The following is a 25,086-nucleotide window of genomic DNA, read 5'->3' on the forward strand; positions in this document are numbered from 1 at the left end:
TACTAGAGGCCGCCCGCGACTTCGTCCGCATGGAAACCCTATCAATCCCGCGGGAACTCTGGGATAAAAAGTAGCATATGTGTTATTCTGGGTCTTCAGCTACCTACATACCAAATTTCATGGTAATCGGTTCAGTAGTTTTTGCGTGAAAGAGTAACAAACATCCATACAAACTTTCGCCTTTATAATAGTAGTAGGATGTATTAAGTATCTAAAAATAATTTTAATATTCCGAATGAAATTTTAGGAATCCATAGCATCATTGTATAAATGTTCATCTGGGCTCCAATTCAAACACGATGCCACATGGGGTCAAGACCCATGTGCCGATGAAAAAATTATTCGCTGTTATTCTCCAGTATTACAACCTCGATCAGAACCAAATTTTTCAGCAGATTTAATAACAACACAAATTGCAAATTATGAGTGTACATCTTCTGAGGGATACTTCAAACTTGGGAAGGATTGTGACATGTTCATCAAATGTGAAGTAAGTAAATATTTTACTCATAAATATTACTTAACTTAATGACACTTCATCGTGTCAATTATGCTCCCTTGATTGAAGTATGAGAATTGGCCCAGGTATTTTCTGTACCAAGAAATTAAGGAAAAACATAAGGGTGGAAGAAAAGCAAATTTGTTTGAATAGGAAGTCAGAGTACTTACAAAATTACATAATATATACCTATTTCAGAAATCCTCACCGTCTGCTTACAAATGCTGGCAAGGACTCCAGTTCAACGTAAACGCAACTCGGGACGTAGACCCGTGTGCTAGTAAAGAAATTATTGGCTGTGTTGTTGCTGATGTTGAATCAAATAAAGAGCCAGTGTCAAAATTCTCAGCTATCGCGTTGTCTAAGATCATTTACGACTTTACCTGCCCTGCAAACAATGGATATTTTGAATCCAAAAATGAGTGCGAGGAATTCATTAAGTGTGAGGTATAAAAATATTATTTTTTTATTAAAAAAATATAATACATTTGTTGTTCGCCTCGAAGTTAGTCCTAGCGAAAACTTTTTTTTACAAAACTTTGAATGTCTCAAGAACGACTGAACCGATTGCATTGCTGAATTTAAAAATTCTATAGACAGACCTTAAATTTTATCTAAATCAGACCAACAGTTCAAAAGTTATCGTGTTACAAACATACATACGTACGTAAAAAAATTGTATCTTCGCCCCAAGTTGATCAATATCTAAGAATGTAAGAGGTAGACAGAGCTCACAACTTCAAATAGGCTAGGCCACGTTCGGCTTATTTCAATTTAAATAATTGTCGGTTGCAAGCTCATCCCTTGTTAGAAGAATCTCAAGTTTCTACACCTTTCCCGTGATTGACTTTTACAATCTGCGCCAAAAGGGAAGCAGCTGGCACACACTTGAACCTATACACCATCTATTACGAGTAAATAATTATTTCAATTTAGAATGCAGTCGCCTCACTGTACAAGTGCTTGCCTGGTTTGCGATTCAACCGCAACTATTCTTGGGGAGAGGACCCGTGCGAAACTGAAGCAATCGTTACCTGTAAGCCAGTCGTCCTAGAAGGCAAACCTTTGGCACCCAAGTTCTCAGCTACTATGGAATCGAGTATAGTCATCGATTTCAGCTGCCCGGCTAACAATGGGTATTTTGAAACTAAAAATGAATGCGAGAAATTCATCAAATGCGAGGTAAGTTAAATTATAAGTATAAAAATCTTTATGGGCGGAACAGTAATTAAAGTAATCTAAAACGTTTATTTTTAATTTACAGAATGCGGTTGCATCCCTGTACAAGTGCTTGCCTGGACTGCAATTCAACCGCCGCTCGTCTATGGAAGAGGACCCGTGTGACAGTGAAACAATTATTGGCTGCAAACCAGTCATTTTAGAACCCAAACCAATGCCGCCCAAGTTCTCAGCTACCGTCGAAACTAGTGTAGTCATCGATTTCAGCTGCCCGGCTAACAACGGATACTTCGAGACTAAAAATGAATGCGAGAAATTCATCAAATGCGACGTAAGTTTAATTAGGTATTCGTTTTTAAACCAATTTAATTCCAATTTGCCACATGAAGTTATGCAACTTCATTTCGGAAAAGAAAAAGCTATAAATATTGTCTTTGAAATATTTATCTGCAGATTTAATAATAATAACAAAATAATGCATTTTATAATAATAACAAAATAAATTTATTTCTGGTGTACAGAATGCTGTTGCATCTCTGTACAAATGTTTACCTGGTCTGCAATTTAACGGCCGTTCGTCTTTGGGAGAAGACCCGTGCGAGAGTGAAGAAATTATTGGCTGCAAACCAGTCATTTTAGAACTCAAACCATTGCCATCCAAGTTCTCAGCTACCATAGAATCAAATGTAGTAGTCATCGATTTCAGCTGCCCGGCTAACAATGGATACTTTGAGTCTAAAAATGAATGCGAGAAATTCATCAAATGCGAGGTAATTTTCATTTTATGAACGATATCTAATTTAATTTTAAAGTTATTTATTTAATTACTGCAAATGTAGGACGAGATGCCGAGTCTTTTATGCTTAATATAAAGTATTATGTAGTAGGTTGCATCCTATACAAATTTTCACCTAGCCTGCAATTCAACCCCCGGCGCTCGACTTTGGGAGAAGACACGTGCGAGATTGAAGCAATCGTTGCAATCAAAAATCGGATGCAAACCAGTCATTTTAGAGTCGGTTGGGACTCGTTGCCGCAAAATCTCTGCTAGATACTGTTGAATCTTGTTTAATAATCGATTTTAGCTGCCCGTCTAACAATGGATACTTCAAGTTTAAAAATGATTGCGAGAAATTTAACGAATGCAAAATTTCATAAATCTTTAAATTGAAAAGTCTGGGATCTCTTGCATCTAATAATATTTTCACCCCACACAAAAATATTTACTAACCACCATCAGGTGAAGATATGTGATCTCTGCTAACACCTCCGAAAAAAATCCCGAATAAAAATACTTATATTTACCGAAAAGTAACCGTATAAATTGACAATTAAAATTTATTTTCCAGAATTTTATGGCAACATCGTACAAATGCTGGTCTGGTCTTCAATTCAACCCTCAAGCCTTCTGGGGGCAGGATCCTTGTGCCAGTGCATCGGCTGTGGGTTGCAAAGCCGTCGACATACCAACTACTTCTACGCCTAGACAGAATTTCTCAGCAATCCTCATATCCAGTCCGCATATGGACTACAGATGTGAAGTGTCTCGTGGACACTTTAGTATTGAAAACAACTGCGAAAGATTTGTCGAATGCGAGGTGAGATTTTTATTTTTTATATAAGTACCTAATTGTAATTTTGTTTGTCAAGTAACCTTTGTAATTTTGTTTCTTGTGTTTATCAGTCTCGATGTTTTCTGTGTACATAAATTAGTAAATAAATAAATAAATAAATAAATAAATAAATAAATAAATAAATAAATAAATAATAATTTAAAGAGTTGTGAAGTGATATAATGTACAATACCTTTAAAAATTGTCTCGAAATTAAATGAAATGTCTATACTTACCAGATGTTCGTGCCATCATTGTACATGTGTCCAAATGGACAGCAATTTAACACAAGAACTCGATTTGGTGAAGAGCCTTGCGCAAGTGCGTCGATAGTGCAGTGTGAAGTCAAAACTACTACACCCGCAGTGGTCGAAACTGCCATGACTACAACCACTTCTGTACAAGTCCTGTCATACACATTGATCTTGAAAAATGTGCTTGGTTATACTTGTGCTGCTGCTACTGGATATTACAACGTAAAAGATGAATGCGATCAATTTATTGCGTGCAAGGTAAATAAAAGTTTTATAAGGTTCGTTCGTTTTCTTTACTTTAAGGAATTCTCTTTTATAAACAGTGTGGTCAAAAGACTACTTATTAGATGTATACTAGTTACATATGTCATAGAAGCAAATGATTAGCACGAAATGTTAAGAAATACTTATGTAAGATCAATGTCAAAAAACGCAATGCAAAGTTGATTCTTATAACTCTATCTTATCATAGATATCAATATCAGAATCCTTAATAAGGAGTTTTGAAATATCATTGTTACTAAAAAGGTGTTGTTAACAATTAAGTACAGCCATAACTAGGCTATAAAGAATCTTGACTCAGTTTATTCCCGTTAAAAATATTCTTCGTCCTTTTTCAGAATTATATTCCATCGTTGTACAGATGCAATTCTGGTCTTCACTTCAACCAGAACGTGATGCGAGGCGCGGATCCATGTGCTCAACCATCGGTAGCACGTTGTGAAAAATATCTCAAGAGTAAGCAAAACCGATTATATAACTATCATCATCATCGTAACTTTAGCTCGGATTAAATCCTCAACCTCATCGATTTGGAATCATGGTTACACAATCAGTTGCTGAAATGAGCAGGTTTCCTCGTGACGTTTTTCCTAATAAGAAAAAAAAAATTATGCTTCTTTCTTAGGGCCACTAGGAGTTATAGAAAACGATGATACCCAAGACGGCTTCCAGTGTATGGAGAGAGATGGCATATTCCCGTTCGACACATTGGAATGCAGTAAATATATAATGTGTGAAAAGGGCATGGCCACAGTGATGCCTTGCCCGCCAGGACTGGTGTTTAACCCTGAGCTTGAAACATGTGATTGGCCTGTAAATGTACCAACATGCAACCCGGAATGTAAGTTCAATTTTAAAAAATACGAAGTCGAATCTCTTTTTTAAGTTCAATTAAATTCTATTAAAAAACAATGACTCTACAATATTCTAAAAGTACTTATTCAAAACAAACAAGATTACGAAGAATGCCAATTACCTACACGTAGAAAATCTTAGTTATATTGGTTTTTAATATTAACAATAACAGTATCTTTGAGCATTGATTAAAACCTTTTTAAAACTAAATAAGTTGCATGTTAGAAACTACAAGTTTATTTTAGTTCTTTTTTCTATATAAGATGCATAAGTTATTGGTGAACGACTAGTAATACCTAATTTGTTTATTTTCAGTATTCCAAGGGTTCTCGTGCCCCGCTCCTGAAAATGACGAATATGGCAGTATTTCGGATAAAATTACTACATTCAAGTAAGTACAACTCCATCTTTCTCGATTATCCTGAACGCTTAATGATCAAACGTGTATTTGAAACTGAATCTTTAACTTGACATTTTTAGTGCAATTTAAAAAAAATATTGAGTTAGGAAGAATGTCCCGTAGGTAATCCTTTTGTTTTTTTATACCCATAACTCCAAACACTATCAAATATTTTTTCAGATATGAAGAAAGTTGCACACAATATATCGCTTGTCAACACGGACACCCTCGACTACTCAGTTGCGACAAGGGACTGTCCTTCAGCGAAGAAATTCAGGCTTGCGTTAGTACCGAAAAAGTTCTAAGATGCAGAAACTGAGAAGTTTTCATTGATTTTATTGTATGGAACAATAATTTAACTATAAAATAGAGCTGTAAGAAATTAGTCTATTGAAAAGAAAAGCTTGGATAAATCATATGGTTTTTTTTTTTTCATAATATTAATATCAATCTCATCATTACTTTGATTCTAAAATCCATCACGTTATCTACAATGTGCAACCAATTTAGTCAAAGCCAAAAAGTTTATTATTTAATAAAGTAATTAACAAAAACCACCGAGATGTCGATTATCTGACGACTTATTATTACCAAGATTAGTCAACATTTAACCACCGATTTAATTAATTGAATGATAAATTGATTTGACTTAATACATTAACTATACCTCCTTGTACAGGGCAATTATCTATGCCATTAATTCCTAACAGGTGTGATAATTACTACACGGTTGATACTTAGTCTTAATACGACAAAATCTTCACGAGAGAATTCTGGTGCAGATTTTTTTACATTTACAGCGCAAATTGAATTCATTTGCACGGTCAGCTATAGTTACTACTAGTTGACGCCCGCAACTCCGTTTGCGTTATTGGAAAAACGAAGGTTAAGGCTAGTTAAATTTACTCAAATTTCGATACATATTACAAAGTGGCTGGTCCCTGGCTTATACATCACATGATCCATATCTCTCATTTTTTTTGTCGCCAAAAGAAAATGCTCATCAGGTTGAATAACTTTGTCAAGACGTCTTTTCTTTTCCATATTTCGGATGATTTAGCTGTTATATAATGGTTCTGCATCAGGTGTTCTAGCTCTTCGATTTTTATAAGCCAACAGAAAATGCTCATCAGGTTAAACAATTTTTTTTGTTAAGCCCTCATTTCCTGTAGTTTAGCTGATATGTTATGGTTCGACATCAGATGTACCAGATTCAAAAATAAATTATACCCTATATTGGCCAGGCATAAGAGTTATACAACAAAATAAGTTTCATTCAAATTCGTTCAGTAGTTCCGGAGATTAGCGTGTTCAAACAAACATACAAACAAATAGACTTCTTTTTCAAATTCATGCTTGGTTACTATTTTTATAAAGTTATAAATATAAATAGTTTTTTTAAATATACTCAATGTACCTAGGTACAGGCAAAATTTTTTTACTGTTTTATTATAAGTATTGATGGTGTACCAAACGATTATAACAAATTTTTGAATGCAAAGTAAATAAGTATATATCACCTCATACTATAAATACGTATTTACCTATTCATCATTTTATTTGATAAATCATTTACTACCTATGTGCTACATGGTCATTATGTATTTTTATTGAACCTTTAATTTAATAGTGCTGGCAAACCGTTGTTTATTATATCAGGATTGGAGCAAAAAGAGAGAAGAAACTCAATAAAGGACGGAGCCTACTCCATCATATTAACTACAATAATCTTTACATAAAACGCCCAGCATCTTATCTACGTATAATTACCTATGTATAAATAAAGTTTCTGTATCTTTGAAATTAGGTAATTCGATTTTATGGAACGATTCTTGAGAAGGTAGCATGGCCACATCTAAATATCTCTACGCCACAAGTCACAACAGCCAACCACGCGGCGCTAAGAGCCAATAACAGCGAAGAGTCTAAATCGCGCAAAAAAAGATTTCGCGAATTGGGACATATATAACAACATCGTCGGAGTCGCGGTTTCCCACGCATAACACCTAGCCTGGCGAAAGGCTCTTACCTTTGATGGCAGTCGAGCCAAATCATCGCTTCCTCCAAAAATATATGCCTAGAAGGACGACTTCATGTACTTACTTGTGATCCCGGACTTGCCTTCAGTCTAACATCGAGTTGCATTGTGACGGGTTGCATAAATTAAAATATTTATCTTATATGATATATTTTTAAATGATCATTCAAGCAGGCATAGTGTTAAGTACTTTGTAGCAATTCAGTAAGCGCTTATTCATCGCTACATAATTACCATCCCTATTCTCTAAGTCGCCTTTTACGACATCCATCATTTTATGACATCATAGAAAAGAGATGAAGTGGTCCTATTACATTTCTATGCACTCTAGGTTAAATAGTGCCCAGTTAAGACTCGTGAAACTTAACTTGGGCACGCTGACCACGCCATCAATTCTCGAAGAAATCGATTGATGTAATATCGATTATTTAAAACATCCATGAGTAGCACCATACTAACAAAAAAAAATAGGTTCGTTCTCTCATCCAGCCAAAGTTTTGTTGAAAATAAATTTTGTAGGTTTATTGGCTCTGAGTAGTCCCAAGACTTTAAAATAGGTTACACCACCAATCATATTAAACACATGATTTTTGTACCCAATAAAAGCGTTTCATATTTAAAGCCCAATGAGAAGTGGCTATTTCCGCGAAAGTGGCGCGATTTGAGACCTTTTTATTTCAAATTTAAATTTTTAATAAAACTTGCATGTTAGTTTGTACACATACAATTTGTTATGAATTTCGACAATACACAATAGTATTGAAAGTGATTAGTAATTCAATATAAGTAAAGACAAAAACAGAATCACATAAGACACACGAGTGTAGCCGTCAGCCACGGGCGCCGAGACTTTCCACTGGCGCAGCCCTGGCGGACATCGCCCGCCCCAGTTGCCCCTTGGATCGAACTATTGCGTAGTCACGAGGAACGACCGTAGCCCCCGAGCCCTATAGATTGTGTCCTGTCAAATTCATTTTTATTCGAAATACGAAAAGTATTAACATGTCACATTGATTACAATTCAACAAGGAAAAAGATCGTAGTTGAATAATAAAAATGGAAGATTCCTACATTATCGCCAATTTTCATGCATTGTGTCGCCTGTGTCTGAACAAAAGCACCCTCTCTGTCTCGATTTTTGGTGCAGCACCCGACGACGAAACCAATGTTTCTTTAACCTCTAAAATATCTGATTGTTTCGAACTGCAGGTAAGAGCTTCTTTATTTTTACAATTTATTAACCTCTAATTTCTTTTAACAACATATTAATAAATCCTATTTTTACTACTACTTCAGATAGATCCTAATGATGGCCTGCCTGGAAATATCTGTTACAAGTGCCTGTTTGAAGTAGACAAATGCTCCAAATTCAAACTCCAGTGTATACAGAATGAAAACAGACTGAGGCAAATTACAAATCAAGCTGGAGAATTGGATAACTCAAATTCTTCGGAAGTTAATAATTATTACAATAATACGAAAGAATCTACAAGACCGAAGCCTGAAGAATATTTTGTCGGGGACAGTGTTGTCATGGTTGTAGATCCAAGTCTAGACTATCACTCCGAAGAGTCAGATGATTCTGACAATGCTGAACAAGTTGAACATGAAACTGAAATGGAAAACATTCCTGAGGGTGACCCAATGCCAGAAACATTTTTCAAAAATGTGTTTATGTGTCAATACTGTGACCAAGCTTTTGTATCACAAGAAAAATGCAAAGACCATGAACAAAATTACCATGATGCCAACTTACCATACAAGTGTGTTGAATGCAGTCTAGTTTTTGCAGAGCGAAGTCAATATGTGCACCATACTAAACATGTGCATGGTAATGATAAACCTTACCACTGCCCTGAGTGTGAAAAATGTTTTGGTAGACGATCAGATTTGAGGAAGCATTCAATCGTCCACACTGGCATTAGACCTTACCAATGTCAGTATTGTTTCAAAAGTTTTTCACGGAATACTAATTTGAGTAAACATCTTCGTATTCATGCTGGCCACAAACCACATGTCTGCCCCTTATGCCCTAGAAGTTTTGTAGCAAGAGGGGATCTGCAACGGCATGTAATAGTTCATTCAGGAATGAAGCCATTTCGCTGCCAAAAGTGTCCATTGTCATTTGGAAGAAGAGACAAGCTCCTTAAGCATGAAATGAAACATGGCCATGTAAGCCCTCATCACAAGGCTGATGAATATGGTAATGACCAGGACACACATGATATGGTAGTAAGTGTTAATCCTTTCAGCAACCTAATGACTTCACCACCTCAACTAAATCCTGATTCGTCTAATATGGACTATGAACTACCTAGAGTTCCAGACCATATTACTGGAGAAAACAGTTTTATGAATCAAGCCTCCAAAAACCCTTCTACCACTGGTAAACAAACACAAAATTCACCTACAAAACTGAAATTAGGCAGTAAAAACAGACCAAAGAACATTAAATGTCATCAGTGTCCCAAAAGATTTTCTTCACTGGATGCCTATAAGACTCATGTTTCTATAGCTCATGTAGGTTCCAGAGGTTTTCAGTGTAAAGTTTGTTTTAAGAAGTTTGCGAGAAAACGTGATTTGGATCGACATACAGCAATTCATTCTGGGGTGATGAAACAATTTTCTTGCAGCCAATGTGACAAGAAGTTCACAAGGAAAGACAAGCTAGACAAACATGAAGAGTCTCATGAGAGCACAGTTGTGAATTTGCCTTGCATTGAGTGTGGTGCCACTTTTGAGAAAAAATCAGATTTAGTTGCTCATCTCAAATCTCATTTCACAGATCAGTATGACGAAAAGAACTCAGTATCTCAGATTAAAAAAGAAGAAGAATCTGACTTCCAAGTGGAAGATAGCTATTATGATTTAGAGACTTGAGATTTAAATCCTGGCATTAGATACCTTATTACAGATACCATAATTTAGAATAATTGTTGTGTTGTCCCACCATGCAAATCATTTAAGAACTACATACTTTCTTAACACTATGTGTAAAATTAAAAGCAGTAGATTAGTATTAGACACGTTATGAAGATATTAAGTTCATGTTGATTTGATTGTTCTTTATAATTATATCTCAACAGTTAATTGTTTACAAGAAAGAATGAATGTGTTTCGTCCTATGAAGTTTTTGCGGTAATGGGACTGGGTTGAAACACACACAAAAGTATTTTTAATTCTGTGTGCCATTCCCCCACCCATTTTACAAAAGTAAATTGGCATAAATATTTAAATTTATATATGTGTTCTCCTAGCTAGTGGAATTAAATAACCACCCGAGCGTTTCCAAAGCCAATTTTTTTAATAAATTTAAAAAAATATATTTTTTTTATCTGTTTTGACTATATAGATCTTAGATTATGTTTGAAGTAAAACTTGATTGTTTTGAATATAAATTTTTAAGTTTATGTTTGATGTATGTTAAACTCAATTTCGTTGTTGCTAACTGTATTGCTAACTGCACTAAACATATTCAAAAAATAAATTAACAATTGTATTTGTTAGAATCACGGAACACATTTTGAATTTTTATGAAGCGTTATTTAGTCCCTTTAGGACGAAAAATTCATAGGACATAACACCTAATGATCATTTACAATGTTTAATTTTATCCTGGCTTAAATAAATCATGGAGACTGATTTAAGTTATGTATATTATTAAAATATGTCTGAAAAAGGACAAAACCAGTTTTTCTTTTTTTTTTGTGGCCAGGTAAATCCAGTATAAAATTAATATAAAATATGTTGAATAAATGTGGTTGAATTTAAACTAAAAATTTTACATCATCTTGTATTTATTGTTACTTTGTTACATGATGTAGTCTAAAAGTTCATTCTTAAACATAGAAACGCACAAGCTAAAGTAATACATAATCTAGTAAAATTTATACAGTTATACAAATAGGATTTGAAATACAAAAATATAATGCAATTCTCATTTAAATTCCAATGACATGTTTGCTTCTGATTCTCAAAAGAATGTGCTCCATTGTTTTGTGAAATCAAGAGTAGGAACATCAGTTTAAGGTAATGGATTATCTATTTGGCTCCTAGAGGTTTTGCTGCCATTTTGAAGACTGGAAGACTTGCATAACACGGTCAACCAGCAAGTGGATTTGCATGTATAGTGACTGATGTTATCCTAGCCTCTGTGAGAGGTTTGAAAGTTTTTGGATTAACTGGCATTTTTTCTAAATCATCAAGTGCTTCAAAACCATCTATAACTCTGAAAAATATTAAATAGAATGTGTTAAAATAGGAATGATGACAAGTTCTTGAAATATTAATATAATAAAGCATACACATATTGTAATACATTAGTTAAATATTTTTAATTTTAATGCCACTATATTTATTCTAACTACGATGGGAAAGTCCATTAAAAAAATAACTATGCCCTCAGTGAATAAATATAAAAGGATCAACTTTTAAACTCACATTCAAACATATCTTTAAACGCAATAATTAAGGTAGATGCCAAACAAATAAGGTTCATGGCACAAACAAGAAACTCAAGTGTGTCAATGACATCATACTAACTATTTCGTAAGAGGCATTTTGGACTCTCCCAAGTAATGTGTTATGAACTACATCTCAGGCAGTTACTTTTTACTCAACATTTGGGATAAAACAAATTGAAAATCAACGTAACATAATAATTAAATTTTTGCATGTTCATCCTTTTGGGATACATTCTTCAAATTTGACTTTTTGTAAACTCAACATTTTAAGAATTTAACTTTCCGGTCCTGAATGTTTTTGTTGCGATTTATTTATTTTAGCTTCATTGTAAAAATACATGGCACAATCAAACTAAATAAATACATTTATACATACATAAAATCACGCCTCTTTCCCGGAGGGGTAGGCAGAGACTACCTCTTTACACTTGCCACGATCTCTGCATATTTCCTTCATTTCATCCACATTCATAACTCTCTTCATGCAAGCTCGGCGGTTTCGGGTACTTTTGACCTGACCCTTTACCAGGATGTCCTTAATTTGATCAAGATATGTTCGTCTAGGTCTTCCCACTCCAACCTTTCCCTCCACACCCTCCATGTATATCTGCCTAGTCAACCTGTTTTCATTCATCCTCTCCACATGACCCAACCATCTCAACATACCCTTTTCTATTCCTGTAACTACATCTTCAATACATTTATACCTACACAAAATACAAATAAAATAATTATAATTAACATACATAAAAACTACAACATCTATACTAATACTATAAAGCTGAAGAGTTTGTTTGTTTGTACGCACTAATCTCAGGAACTGGTTTGAATTGAAAAATTCTTTTTGTGTTGAATAGACCATTTATCGAGAAATGCTTTAGGCTATGTAACATCAAGCTGCAACTATTAAGAGAGCAGAAATAATGGAAAATGTGAAAAAGAAATGGGGTAAATCATTCATCCTTGAGGGCTTCAATGATGCCCAAAATAACTATTCCATGTGGACGAAGTCGCGGGCACAGCTAGTACATAAATAAAATTATTACATGTTTTAGTTGTTGTAAACCTAAATTGAGATAAAGAACAAAACAAAAATTTGTCATCATGCTTATTCTACATATGTTCAATATGTTCATTAATATTGCAATACTTTACCAAAAATCCTATTTTATATTTTAATTACCTTCCGAAAATTGTGTACTTAAGATCTAAATGAGGCTGTTCTCCATATGTAAAAAAAAACTGACTTCCATTTGTATTTGGGCCATTATTTGCCATACTGACAATCCCTTTTGTATTGTGCTGTAAAAAATTAGATTTTAATAACACTAACAATTCTATTAAAACTTAAAGTGCTTCCAAATGCAACTTCACATTTTAAATAAATAATTAAAATAATAATATTGTGTTACCTTTAATTCCTCTTTAAATTCGTCCTCAAATTTTTTGCCCCAGATAGATGTGCCTCCTTTACCAGTCCCAGTTGGGTCTCCTGTTTGCACAATAAATCCCTAAAAGTTACAGAAAAATATTATAAAAACTCTTAAATTTTACTACATTAGTTGATACCTACATACCTACTTTCTTTTATACTGATCAGTTAAGTCTGTAAACTAGCTCTAAATAACCAATGCTGCTGCTAATTACCTTGATATTTCGGTGAAATAAGCAACCGTTGTAATAATCACTAGCGCATAAAGCTAAAAAGTTTTCACACGCTTTTGGACATTGCTCGCAAAATAATTCTATTTTGATATCACCAACATCTGTATGCAATGTTACCGACATAATTCAAACAGTCTTAATATAACAATCACAAAATTTAATGATTTTGTTTATTAAATAGGTTAAATCAAACAAAACAATAACAATCTCAGAAATTATTTAAAAAATTTAGGTTATACAGAAACGTCAATGTAACAATGACTTTGACGTAAAGTGTGATTCGATATTGCCAAAATAGTGCTTCCGCTAATACAAAGGTACTTTATTAAACTTAAAATACTATGTAATTTTCAAAGAAAATATCCAAGTCCTCATGGAAGATGGATTATTTGGATCACTCTAAACCCTGTCTACGCTATTCAAGGAACATTTAAATACTTCTGCCTGTTAACTTACGACTTCGTCAGTTATTACAATTATTATGTGGGTACATGTAAATATGCACGGGCCCATTGGGACTCGGTCATTCGGGAGGTGTTCATAAGGCCAAAGCCAACATAAAAGGCCCTGTGGTACCTTTTGTTCTAAAGTGAGATGTAAGCAGCAATGGAGATCTGTCCCTTGATGAACCATTGGGATACACCAACGGACAGCCCTCCAGAGCTGACAAACTATTGCCAGTGAGGGATTTACTTAGTTTGGGTCATGCGGATGGGATACTAGTGGACTGGATAACTGGGCTATGGAATGAAATACAGACATCTGCCTCGAAAATCTCTCACGTAATTTTGACCAGGCAGATGGTGACTCGCTGCTCAATGATTATATAATAGCCTGTGGGCATCCTAAATAAGCCACCATGCGGCGGCCAGGGTGCAACATGTTTAAAGCAGCTATAGTATGGCGAGTGGTGTGGCCCCGGTTTCACGAGCACGAAGTAAGACCTCGTACTGTTTGCCCGCTATGACGCCATTAGGTACGTGCAATACACTTCCACCCTGGGGCATAGGCGCCCTTGCGATTTCACTCCGGCTGGCCGGCTAAGTCAAGCCAGAGACGGCGATAGTGACACTGTGTATTTGTGTATGTATAGCGCATGTCTGTATGTTCCCCAAGAGGTAGGGTCCGTGGTGTCGCCACTCACCAACGGCTTCACCACAAGCCGCCCCGCGGAGACTAACTGCACTGGGAAGGAAACCCTTCTACAGAGGGCGACGCAGTCGTCGCGTCCCTTTGCTTATATTATTACTTCTATCCCGAAATTCCCACGGGAGCGAAGACCCGGGGCGCAGCTAGTATACAAATGTTGCTAGTTATTTTATAAAGGATAGGATGTAACTAATCAGTCTTACTCAACGGGAATACAGAGTAGGTACCTTTATGTCGTAACAGTATCACTCATTAGGAAAATGCCAGTTGCACGGAGCACTTGCTAACCGAGACTTGTCAGACAGACCTACAAAATTTATTCCGAGAATTTATTATTGGCTGATTCTCTCTTTCTCTCACACATAAATAAACATTCTTCTAAAAAGAGGATGGGAAGGTTTTCATTGAGAAGTAGTGTTACTAATCGTGAAACCGTGACGTCTAATCGGGAATAAACGATCCTTACTCATGCAAAAGTAATTCTGAGTGAAGATGTGACGCCTAAACCCAGATGTCGCGGGTACAAGCTAGTAGATTATAGGTACCTACAATATTTTTTATCACCACCAGTGGTATTACAAAATTGAAATACAAGTGAATTGATAAAAGGCAACAAATAAAAGATTATCTTTTTAAATTTAATAGATTTAATATTATTTTTTCTTAAATTAAAATCGTCAACGGAGCACCTAAAATTGCAAATTTCTATACTATTCACTGCCTCCAGCCCTTTCGTTTTGCCCGGCGTGAGGCTCGTGTGTATTTTCGTCCGTTCCATGTTCGCCGTAATTTCCGAGAATTCGCTGACTAGTGGGGTCGAAAGGCGATTTAAGATGAAGCCTGGCCTTGTATTTTTTTCCTTGGACATCAATCTCATAATCGCCACCAGTCAAATAATCTTTGGTGACTTCTGAGCCTTTGTTTTTGATGTAGCCAATTCCGATTGGTTTTTTGAGATAAAAACCATAGTCGCCTCTTCTTAGAAATCCTACTGGTTCGCCGTTTCTGTACACGGCTTCTTGACCGTAAAGCGCTACCTGGAAATTATACAGATTAGTTATCAATGGCTGTCAAGTGGTGTTTAATTTCTCCCTCTATTTTTAACCTTTTTTCAACCGTTGGCTTCAAGTATCACAGTCCGTCGATAGAAAAATACATGACACTTTCTTCTAAGATTTGCCAGTTTATGCCAGATATAAAGTTTAGGAAAACTGTCCGTCAGGTGATCTGATCTCTGTGACGGATGTCAAAAGTATTAATTATAGTAATGGGCCCGTCTTTTCCGCAACAACTTCGGTGGTTGTTCCATCCTACTGTCACAGAGGTACTGTATGAGGCGACTTTAGTTCTTAAATATAACCTGACATATTTAAGCACTATAGTCGCCTCGTACAAATCCACAGAAACATACTAATTCCAACTTTTCTACTCCACCTAAAACCACACGAAAACACATGAATAAAATATCTCTCTTTTCTCTCTCTTCTCTCTCAGCCGTACCTGGTCGTCTAATGTGAAGAAAGCGTATTTCTTAGTAACTCCATTTTGTCGCGCTTTCGTGACTTTTTCATTTCCTATGTAATCACCATCTTTACGGCATGTGAACCCTAAATTAGCTTCAATCGGATTATCGTCAGTTCTAACGTCAACATTCCATAAATGATAACCTGAAAATGAAATGAAATAATTATGGTTAATCATTTATTTTCAAAAGCTACGATAATATAACATTAATGAATATGTTTTAATGTTCAGCTCCCGGCACTTTACAATAGAACTACTCCATATCTTTCACATGGATGTCGTAAAAGACGACTAAGAGAAAGGCTAATAAACTTGCAAGTTTCTTGTAGGCCATGGGCTAGCCACATTTAAGTATTTAAATCACAATTCCATCATTAAGCCATGGAGCTGAGCGTGGCCTATCAGTTTTTTCCAGACTGTTTACCCCGAAAAGAATTTTAATTTAACAACAATATTAACTTACCCTTTTCAGCACTAAGAGACGTCAATGCCCTCCATCCTGCATTCTTAAGGCCTTTAGCGGCAGCTAGCGATCTATAGACCTGCGGCGCGTGCGCTGAAGGCACATGTAACTCCCAACCGAGTTCGCCAGTCCAGCCTATGCGCAATGCTCGGCAAGTAAACGTTTTATTTTCTGGAGAATAAGGCGCTTTTGAAATTCGAATACTGCGGTGTGTGCTAACGGGAAACGCGTCGTTGGACAGACCGGCGTCGGTGTATCGCTGTAGTATGCGCTGGCTGGAAAGGAAATTACCAAACAGATTATTACATATATTTGAAACCAAGCAAGAACTCAACTATGCACAGCTGAACAAGTCCAAAAACACTGAAAGTATTATTACTAGGTTATGGTGCCTCTCTCGCGGTTGTTGTGATTGCATCCTCCCTGAGAGGAAGCCTGAAGTTCAGTTTGAAAGAGCGACTCCGATCTCAACTCCACGACTTTATAAACTCACACAAAATTATAAAACACTAATAATGTGCGTTGATACGATGGTAAGTCAGCCAGTATCTTTAATAAATACAGATATATCCACGTTTTTTAACATATTTTGTTCCTACCTGTCTGGACCCTGTACACTGAGGATGCATAGTTGTTTAGTGACATCAGTGATGGTCGCTCGCAACTTGTGGATCTGCACGATGCGACGTAAATGCGCTAAAATGTGATTAGCGTTGAAACCGCTCGTCACCACGTAGTAACCGCGGCCCTGAATATTGTTCGAAATGTTACCATAAAATGAAAATATTTAATTTATTTGACACTTTACATTTAATTTTTATGTTTGCATGTTATGTAAAATGGCATAATAGGTTAAGCGACAATTAGAGAAGTGTCTTAATTTATTCGGTACTTAGCTTTACAAAAATGTTATAAGAATATGTCTGGCGACTGAATGATTTATGCTCAGGCAAAATAGTAATACTAGTTGACCCTGGACAACGACTTTACCTTGAAAATTGGTTCATGGAGCTGTCCGCTGCCCCCGTCCAATATACTGACTGTGACATCTGCTTCCACGCCACCCTTCTCATTCAGCAGAAGTGAATACATTACCCTAAACAAACAAAAACTAATAGAGCTTAATATTGGCAGAAATGTCGAGAAAAATAGGTCGAGTGACAGAACTTAAGTTTTATTTTGTAAGTCCATAAGTAGGAAAGTAGTGTTTATTCTATGAGAATGCAAGTGCCGAGCGACGTCACATAAAAAGCAGGACGAAGTTAGCCTTATAAATAACAAAGTGTAACTTATGATTTATGTGGTGCATTTGATATCCATTTTAGTATTTATCGAGAGAATTATAGTAAACTAGCGGACCCGACAAACTTCGTTCTGTCAAAAAGACTTGTAATGTAGCAGTTTCTTGTTCTTGCCTTTTGTGCATAAAATTGAAATTTGAAATTTTAATATGATTGAATTAGAATTTTGTACAGCGATAATAAAGTGCAAATTAAATATGACGTTTTGAACACACCTACAGTGCTTAGACAACAGTGAACTTTATACAAAAGCAATAAAGCTCAAATAGACTCTACGTTTTATTTACAAAACGTATAGTATAGTAAAAAGAAGTAGGGGCTGTTTTTAGAGGTTTTCCAGCAATTATTCGAATTTTTCTCCACGAACTATTAAATACCCATCCTCGAACTTTAACGAACATTTCAAAAAAAGAATTGGCCAAATTGGTCCAGGCGTTATTGAGTTATGCGCTTACCAACACATTCTGCGATTCATTTTTATATAAAAGAAGATACCTTTCGTCTTTCTTGGAGAGATCTGCCGTGAAAGCGAGGTCGGCGGTGCGCTGCGCGTCGGGCCCCGTGAGGTAGAACTTGCCGAAGTACGACATGTTGAACATAGCGGCTGCGTTACGACATGCCAGAGCTTCTTTGCCTATCTAACATTGGAATGAATCAATTGATACAAAACCCTGACCATACATACATACATATAGTCACGCCTATATCCTTTGCGGGGTACACAAAGCCAACGAAAAGACTGAAAAGCCATGTTTTACTGTATAACCTCATGATGGAGTTGAGATCCAATAGTGACAGGCTGCCAGCCCATCGCCTACTAGAGGAATCCCAAGTTTATAAGCCTATCCCTTAGTCGCCTTTTACGAATGGGAATGATATGTAGTGGTTCTATTTTAAAGTGCCAGAAATTACAGGGTACATGAATATTTTTACAAAAAAAATGATTGAATGATGATGCAAATGAATATAAAAACTATGGTGTACCATGGATTCTTAAGCTAAATTTGTATCATCCAATAACATTATATATTTTTTTAAATATCTATCGTATTTAAATTTAAATAGCTGAACGTCGCCATTCAGTTTTTTCAAGACTGTTGGCTCTGTCTACCAAGGGATATAGACGTGACCATATGTATGTATGTATGTATTTAAATTTTGGTGTTTTAACAAATTTTACTAAGGTTAGATATTTAATTTTTTACAGAATCAGTAATATAACTTACCAGGTCATGGTGCTTAGAGAACCCAAAAGTGTGATCTCCTTTCAGAACATCTTCATAACGATGGTCCGTGTTACGCGGGTAGTCGTGTGTGCCGTACCAATCGTACTGTGGCACTCTGATCTGAAAGTTTATCAAAAAAAAGCCCGAATTATATTAGGTATGTTATAGGTATATATTTATGTAAGAACCTTACAATTGAGTTTTCTTTGCGTGTTCAGTATAGTGCAAAAGTTGTGGGAGAAATCATCATCATAAATAACATGAGTTACATACTAACTATCACAATTCTATGAAGTACGCCTAGGTTCCGCCATTCTTGATTAAGAGTTTCGGCTCTTAAATCTAGCAAACACAATTTGGTTCTAGTTATCACATTACCTTCTCTCCTGGCATGAAGAAAGCGGGCCTCTCCCAACCCGCTCTGCTCTGCATCACGGCCCCGTCTTCCACCAACTCCTGGTGAAGAGCATCATGGCTTGCATCTCGTCCGGCTTGTGGCTCGTCGTGAGGAAACACAATGGCATAGTTCTTCACATAAGCTTCGTGACTGCGCTCGCGCATCCAGTGTCCACGAGACAGCTGCGCGGGAGTGAAGCGACGTATGTCATAGTTGAACATGTTTCGGCTTGGCCTGTCGTTACAAGAAGCAATGTATAATTTAACTAATTTAGTGTGAAACATGGCAGCCCAGACGAATAGTTAAAAATCGCGTAGAAATCACCTCGTACTATTTATTTGTTTGGTCTGTGTATGTAGGCTGATACTAAGTCTGAGTGCCAAGAGCCGCGATGACCACCTTTTGTACTTAATAAGTGCTATAAATTAGGAAGAAGAGTGTAAAAGACTTGTTTAGTACGAAATATCATACTATGGTATCTAGTATTTACATCTTGACAACGCCCAGTAACAAGTATTTACGTAATATACTGACGTAACATTATTAAAGCCGTTGTCAGTAGTTATCATAATGAACTGACAATCAAATAAGTTCAAAGCAATATCCCTCTGATAGTCTGATATCCTCCAATAACCTTTGCTTTTTCTACGTCAATTGTCAATAAATGATTGAAGGAAAAAGTTGTTTATGTTTTTTATACCATTCATATTTTTTTTTTATATACTTATTTACATTATATCTGAATGGTGTACGAGTAGCGTGTAACGTTTACTCAATATACTTTCTGAATATTTTTTTCAATATTTTTTCTTATATACCTAGGTACTTTCTGAAATACTCAAACCAGACTTTCAATTACCAATTCCATGTTCTTCAGATAAGGCATGACCCAAAAAACATACTTATAAATAGAATTGGAGATAAGCAATGGCGATCAGTCAATATCAAAGTTTCTTTTTTAAATAGAAGCTCAGAAGGAAAGACATATATCGTGAAACGCATTATGCTTACCTTCCGGTTAAAACCCATTCTGCCATTTGTATTGCACAACCTGCTGAGAGCATCATACCCGCAGAATTGTAGCCGCAGTTGTGGTATAAACCTGAAAGTATATTTCATACGTCACCCTATGATTAGCCATATTCGTTAAATAAAGTAAGCCAGCGTAAAGTGAATATTCCTTTCTAGCAGAAATTTAAAACCTACCAAATATATTAGGATCCTCCCCCATCAGCGGCTTATGGTCTGGCGTGAAAGACTCCGGCCCACAAACTGTACTCTTGACTCCCACGGTGCCCAGCTTTGGGCAGAGTGTCGTGGCACTAGTCATATGAACCCCGAATATGTCCCAGTCGAGTTCATACAGGTGGAATTGTTGATTGTCTGGGACCTGTTGAAAGTTGGTTATTAACATTTTTTTAGACCATTCTTCAATATGTTACATAATATTCTACAAAATGGAATTTCAGAAGCCCTGTCAGTCATAATTATATTAAGAACAATCAATATTTATATACTTGAATATCCGCAATAAGTACTTAGCAAATTCAAAGAAAGTGACAACACAGACTCCGTGGCGCCAATCGATCGTAAATATTACCACGTCAGTTTCGCAGCAATAATTTTTTAATTTTCAACAGGGTTAATTTCATTTCTGTGGTGGGTTAATTTCAAGTCGAAATATACATAGGACATAGAATGTGTGAGTGTGGAACTCTCGCGAACGCAAAGACGGACGGCAGTTTGTCTTAGTATTTATTGCAAAGAATAAACGTCATCTGGTGTTTGTCAATAAGTAAATTGTGTCCTCCCTAAATTATTGATATTTTCCTCCACCGTATGTGAAATGTCGTATATGTCAAAACAACACTATGTCTTCTAGGTATATGCCTACTTTGGTAGATTTTCCGATATTTACCTGATCTAACATAATCGGATTGCTCTCATAACCTCCGATGCTACAGGTTTCTCCCTGGATCTTCAGATACAGATTAACATCGTGGTCCCTCAAGTTGGGGCACCCGCGAATTTCTGGTATGGCATCGCAAACAACGTACGCATGCTTGAAAGGTATTAGTGGTAGGGATGGGACACCAGCGTATCGAGCTATGCGGGGACCCCAGGCGCCTAAAATCAGCAATTATCAATAATGTATGTTACAAATATAATTATATGTAACACTAACCCTAATCTATATAATGGATAACATAATAAACACATTCCCCAAAACTATCCTTTGTTCGAGAAATCTGGATAAACAAATTAATTTTATCAGTCGTTAAGCAACAAACAGACGATATGCTTATTATGGAAATGATAAGTATTATCAACTAAAATATAAACAAGTTTATTCTAAGTAAGAAAGTAAACTATAGTCAATAACAACTAACAACTATTTAAAACTCTCTGCGTTGACAGAAGTTTTAGTATTTTTAAATAAAAGTTTTCATTTTCCCTCATAGCAACTACTGAAATGTCTAATTTATAATTATAAACCCCGTCTTTCCTAGCATTCAATATGTTTTAACTATTGACATTTGGACGTCAACTGTTTGATAAATAATGTTAAATTACTTATTTCTCAACAATCTGGAAAAAATTTACGTGTTTTGAAATTGATTGAGATTATTATTATTTTGTCGCTTGCATGTTAAATGACTTACCACCAGCGTTAATAACGCATTTAGTTTTGATAAGACCTTTGTCTGTATGAACACCAGTGACTTCCTTGTTTCCTAATGTGTTGTGAGAGTAAAGAATATCTAATACCGGACAATCTTCGTACACCTGCAAACGAACAAAATGATTAGAAATTTATCAGTAATTTATAAATATATTAGCAAAAAATGTTCCAGACATTTTTTGTAATATATTTATAAATATAATGCTAACTATATGGTCTTTTCTTGTTTTCAACAAATACCAAGTCAATTTACACAACCGTGCGTCAGATGACTTCTGACATTGTTTACATCACCACTGGTTGGCGATTGGGACCCATGGTTTACATGACGAAGCACTAAACTTTTTTCATTGTAACTCTACATCAATATTTACCAATTCTATAATCCAATAAGTGCCATATTTTTTTTATCTTGTTCATAATCGCCGACCTCCGTATGTAGCGTATTGGTTTGCAATTTTAAATCTTATTGATAATGCTTTAGCCGGAAAATGCTTATTGATAGATATTAATTAATCTTTCATGAGAAAGATTTAACAGTCCAAAGTCCTAAATCATGAAAATGATTTCATGATTTTGTTTGCCACATGTAGATTTTTACTGTAGTAAAAAAAAAACTAAGTACTTACTATAGCCCCATTGCTCTTAGCTACTTTCAATAAGGACGTGCACGCCATAGCAGGGTCAATAGTCCCGTCGTTAGGGCTGAACAGGGCCATTTCGAAAACTGATGTGTCCAAGATCGGGAGAAGCTTCTGAGCGTCGTGGGGGCCCAGCACTGAACTGGGGATGCCCATGGCATTGCCCAGAGAATGTAAACGCATGTATTCTTGGGTTCGAACCTAAAAATAAAGCAGATTCTCATTCAAGTACATTTATCGCTTTGGGAAATTAATATTTTCCTGGGCGAATACAACAAAGAAAACGAAGGTTTTAAGAATAGTGCAAATTTTATTAAAATAATAATAAAACAATCATAAAATAATTGATAAAAATCAATTATTAAAAAAATTTATTTACGGCATTTATTTACCTTGCTACGAGATATGAAGAGGCCGCCATTGTTTATCCAACCCGCGTAGTTCTCGTCTTCTTTCTCCAAATTCTTGTACACTGCCTGAGAGTCACGTAACAACTCCACTTCCAAGTCGTCGGGACGGAGTGACCATACCAAACCTAAAATAGTACAAACAAATATAAATGCTGCAATATTGTTCGAAAGTAGATTGGTCTGGTGGAGAAGAATTAAAGGTCAATGATATTCAGTTGTACTGAAAATCATTGCAATTTTTGCACAGCTACCTATATATTGTCACCGAGTTGCTGCCTTTTTGTATTGCTGCAGCACACGCATTCATGATTAGTTTTATCTTTTTATGCCAATCTTGTATTTTCTGTTATAAATGTGTGTTTTGTAGCTACAAATTAAAAAAAACCTATCTAAGAAACAATTTTTTCCTACACACTATGTATTTTCCATTTTTCTATGAATTTAGAAAAGTTAAGTGAAAAACCTTAATTAAAAAATAAGCTTGCCATAAAATTATAATAAGACGATAACACACTTACAAACACTTCTTACAAATATAAAAATAATTGCCTATATCGTCTTTGTTCCCACTCTAGTAGATATGATGAGCAACAACAAACTGTGCACCCACATGTTTGTGTAATAAAACATGCTTCGAAATTGATTGCCCGATCAATTGTCCAATAACTACGGTCTACTTCTGAGGGCAGTGTCACAGTGGGTAACAACATACTTACCGGCAGTATGCCATGTAGTTCCACTAGTAATTTTACCCCTTTCAAGTAATACTGCTTTCACTCCTCTTTTAGTCAGCTGATATATTGTGTTCGCCCCAGTTATGCCACCACCTAGAAAAGAATAATGATAATATGGAATCTGTCATTTTATCAATTGTTAGGTACCTTTGTTAATCTCAATATACCTGACTTTTGCTCAAATGATCATGATGTTGATTGCTAATCTTTTTTTAAATATATATTTGAGTGCAATGGTATTTCGATACTACAAACACACTTCCGATTGAATATACGTAAGAAAAATTATTTACTTTGTTGACATTGTAGGGTCAATTACAAAGCATAACTAATAATCTAGTTTGATTTATGAATTATTACTTTAGTAAATATGAAAACAAATAATTTTATTGATATCCAGTTGAAATATTTTGGAAAATCCCCTCAAAGCAAATGCAAATAAATAATTCAAACAATTAAATCAAAATAAACTCTTTGTTCTATAAAAAAATAATGCCACAAACATACGGGTACAATAGTAAAAAAATACAACGGCAAAAATTTTTAAAATTAAAATACTCACCAACAACAACAACATCCGCGGAAGACGGTACCTCCTGTTGGGAGGCAAAAGTCCTTTTCTTCACATTTTTTAAAAAGTTTGCAACTTTTTTTCTTACACTACCATCTCTTATAACTTTGAACATTATTTTTTCAAAACAACGAACGGCGTATCCCGTTCACAGATCACCAAACACAAACAGCGAATGAAGCGTTTAGAGTACGAGATAAATTATATACCAATACGTGCCATACCGCAAGCGGCCTTCACACTAAAGCTTCCTTTTCACTGCAAAATATATTTAAATTCAAATTAATTCCTTAAAATACTTTAAATATAACGCAATTAATTTATTAAATTTGTTATTTATTTTAATATTGTTTCGAACAGCATTTGCTCGTCTGCAAGATCCGTCTGATGCAACTGGACTGGGACAATCCATTGAATGCGCTGTGTTAATTTTATTAAAGATCCACTTTTAGACTCAGTAGAACTGATTTTCTTATCAGACTTTTAACTTGTTCAAATGATTTGCGTATTTCTTATCCAATAAAGAAATATTTTATCTTATTTACTCAAAAAAAATACAAAGTACTGGATAATTTATATTTCATAAATAAAAGCTTATAATTCTTCAACCCGACGTCGACCCCGAAATACTCTAACTGATCAAGCAAATTTGTTATGGGTAGTTAGTACAAAAATGACAAATAAAACATTCTATATTTTGCCCAGCAGTGGAATACAATTACAGGCTTAAATACACATC

The 25,086-nt window shown here is 35.5% G+C and overlaps 3 protein-coding genes across 3 annotated transcripts; 1 reads left to right on the top strand and 2 right to left on the bottom strand.

Moving 5' to 3' along the window:
• Positions 1–7,739: 7,739 nt before the first annotated feature.
• On the top strand, positions 7,740–10,014 carry LOC106129445 (zinc finger protein 271). Its single transcript, XM_013328005.2, has 2 exons — positions 7,740–8,329; positions 8,417–10,014. The coding sequence occupies exons 1-2, from the start codon at positions 8,177–8,179 to the stop codon at positions 9,998–10,000; spliced, it is 1,737 nt and encodes a 578-aa protein (XP_013183459.1). The 5' UTR covers positions 7,740–8,176; the 3' UTR covers positions 10,001–10,014.
• An 889-nt stretch (positions 10,015–10,903) lies between these two features.
• LOC106129446 (peptidyl-prolyl cis-trans isomerase-like 3) lies at positions 10,904–13,496 on the bottom strand. The gene is made up of 4 exons (XM_013328006.2): positions 13,231–13,496; positions 12,996–13,094; positions 12,767–12,885; positions 10,904–11,348 (listed from the first exon to the last, which is right to left on the bottom strand). Exons 1-4 carry the CDS (start codon positions 13,369–13,371, stop codon positions 11,222–11,224), a joined length of 486 nt encoding a protein of 161 aa, XP_013183460.1. The 5' UTR covers positions 13,372–13,496; the 3' UTR covers positions 10,904–11,221.
• Positions 13,497–15,046: 1,550 nt separating this feature from the next.
• Positions 15,047–24,779, bottom strand: LOC106129444 (sarcosine dehydrogenase, mitochondrial). Its single transcript, XM_013328004.2, has 16 exons — positions 24,339–24,779; positions 23,759–23,869; positions 23,025–23,167; positions 22,621–22,833; positions 21,972–22,095; positions 21,227–21,435; positions 20,515–20,698; positions 20,320–20,410; positions 19,290–19,542; positions 18,912–19,031; positions 18,181–18,323; positions 17,375–17,480; positions 16,984–17,132; positions 16,385–16,659; positions 15,898–16,064; positions 15,047–15,434 (listed from the first exon to the last, which is right to left on the bottom strand). Exons 1-16 carry the CDS (start codon positions 24,460–24,462, stop codon positions 15,108–15,110), a joined length of 2,739 nt encoding a protein of 912 aa, XP_013183458.2. The 5' UTR covers positions 24,463–24,779; the 3' UTR covers positions 15,047–15,107.
• Between the last annotated feature and the right edge of the window lie 307 nt (positions 24,780–25,086).

The sequence above is a fragment of the Amyelois transitella genome, chromosome 4 (assembly GCF_032362555.1).
Source record: "Amyelois transitella isolate CPQ chromosome 4, ilAmyTran1.1, whole genome shotgun sequence".
In the NCBI taxonomy this organism is placed as follows: domain Eukaryota; kingdom Metazoa; phylum Arthropoda; class Insecta; order Lepidoptera; family Pyralidae; genus Amyelois; species Amyelois transitella.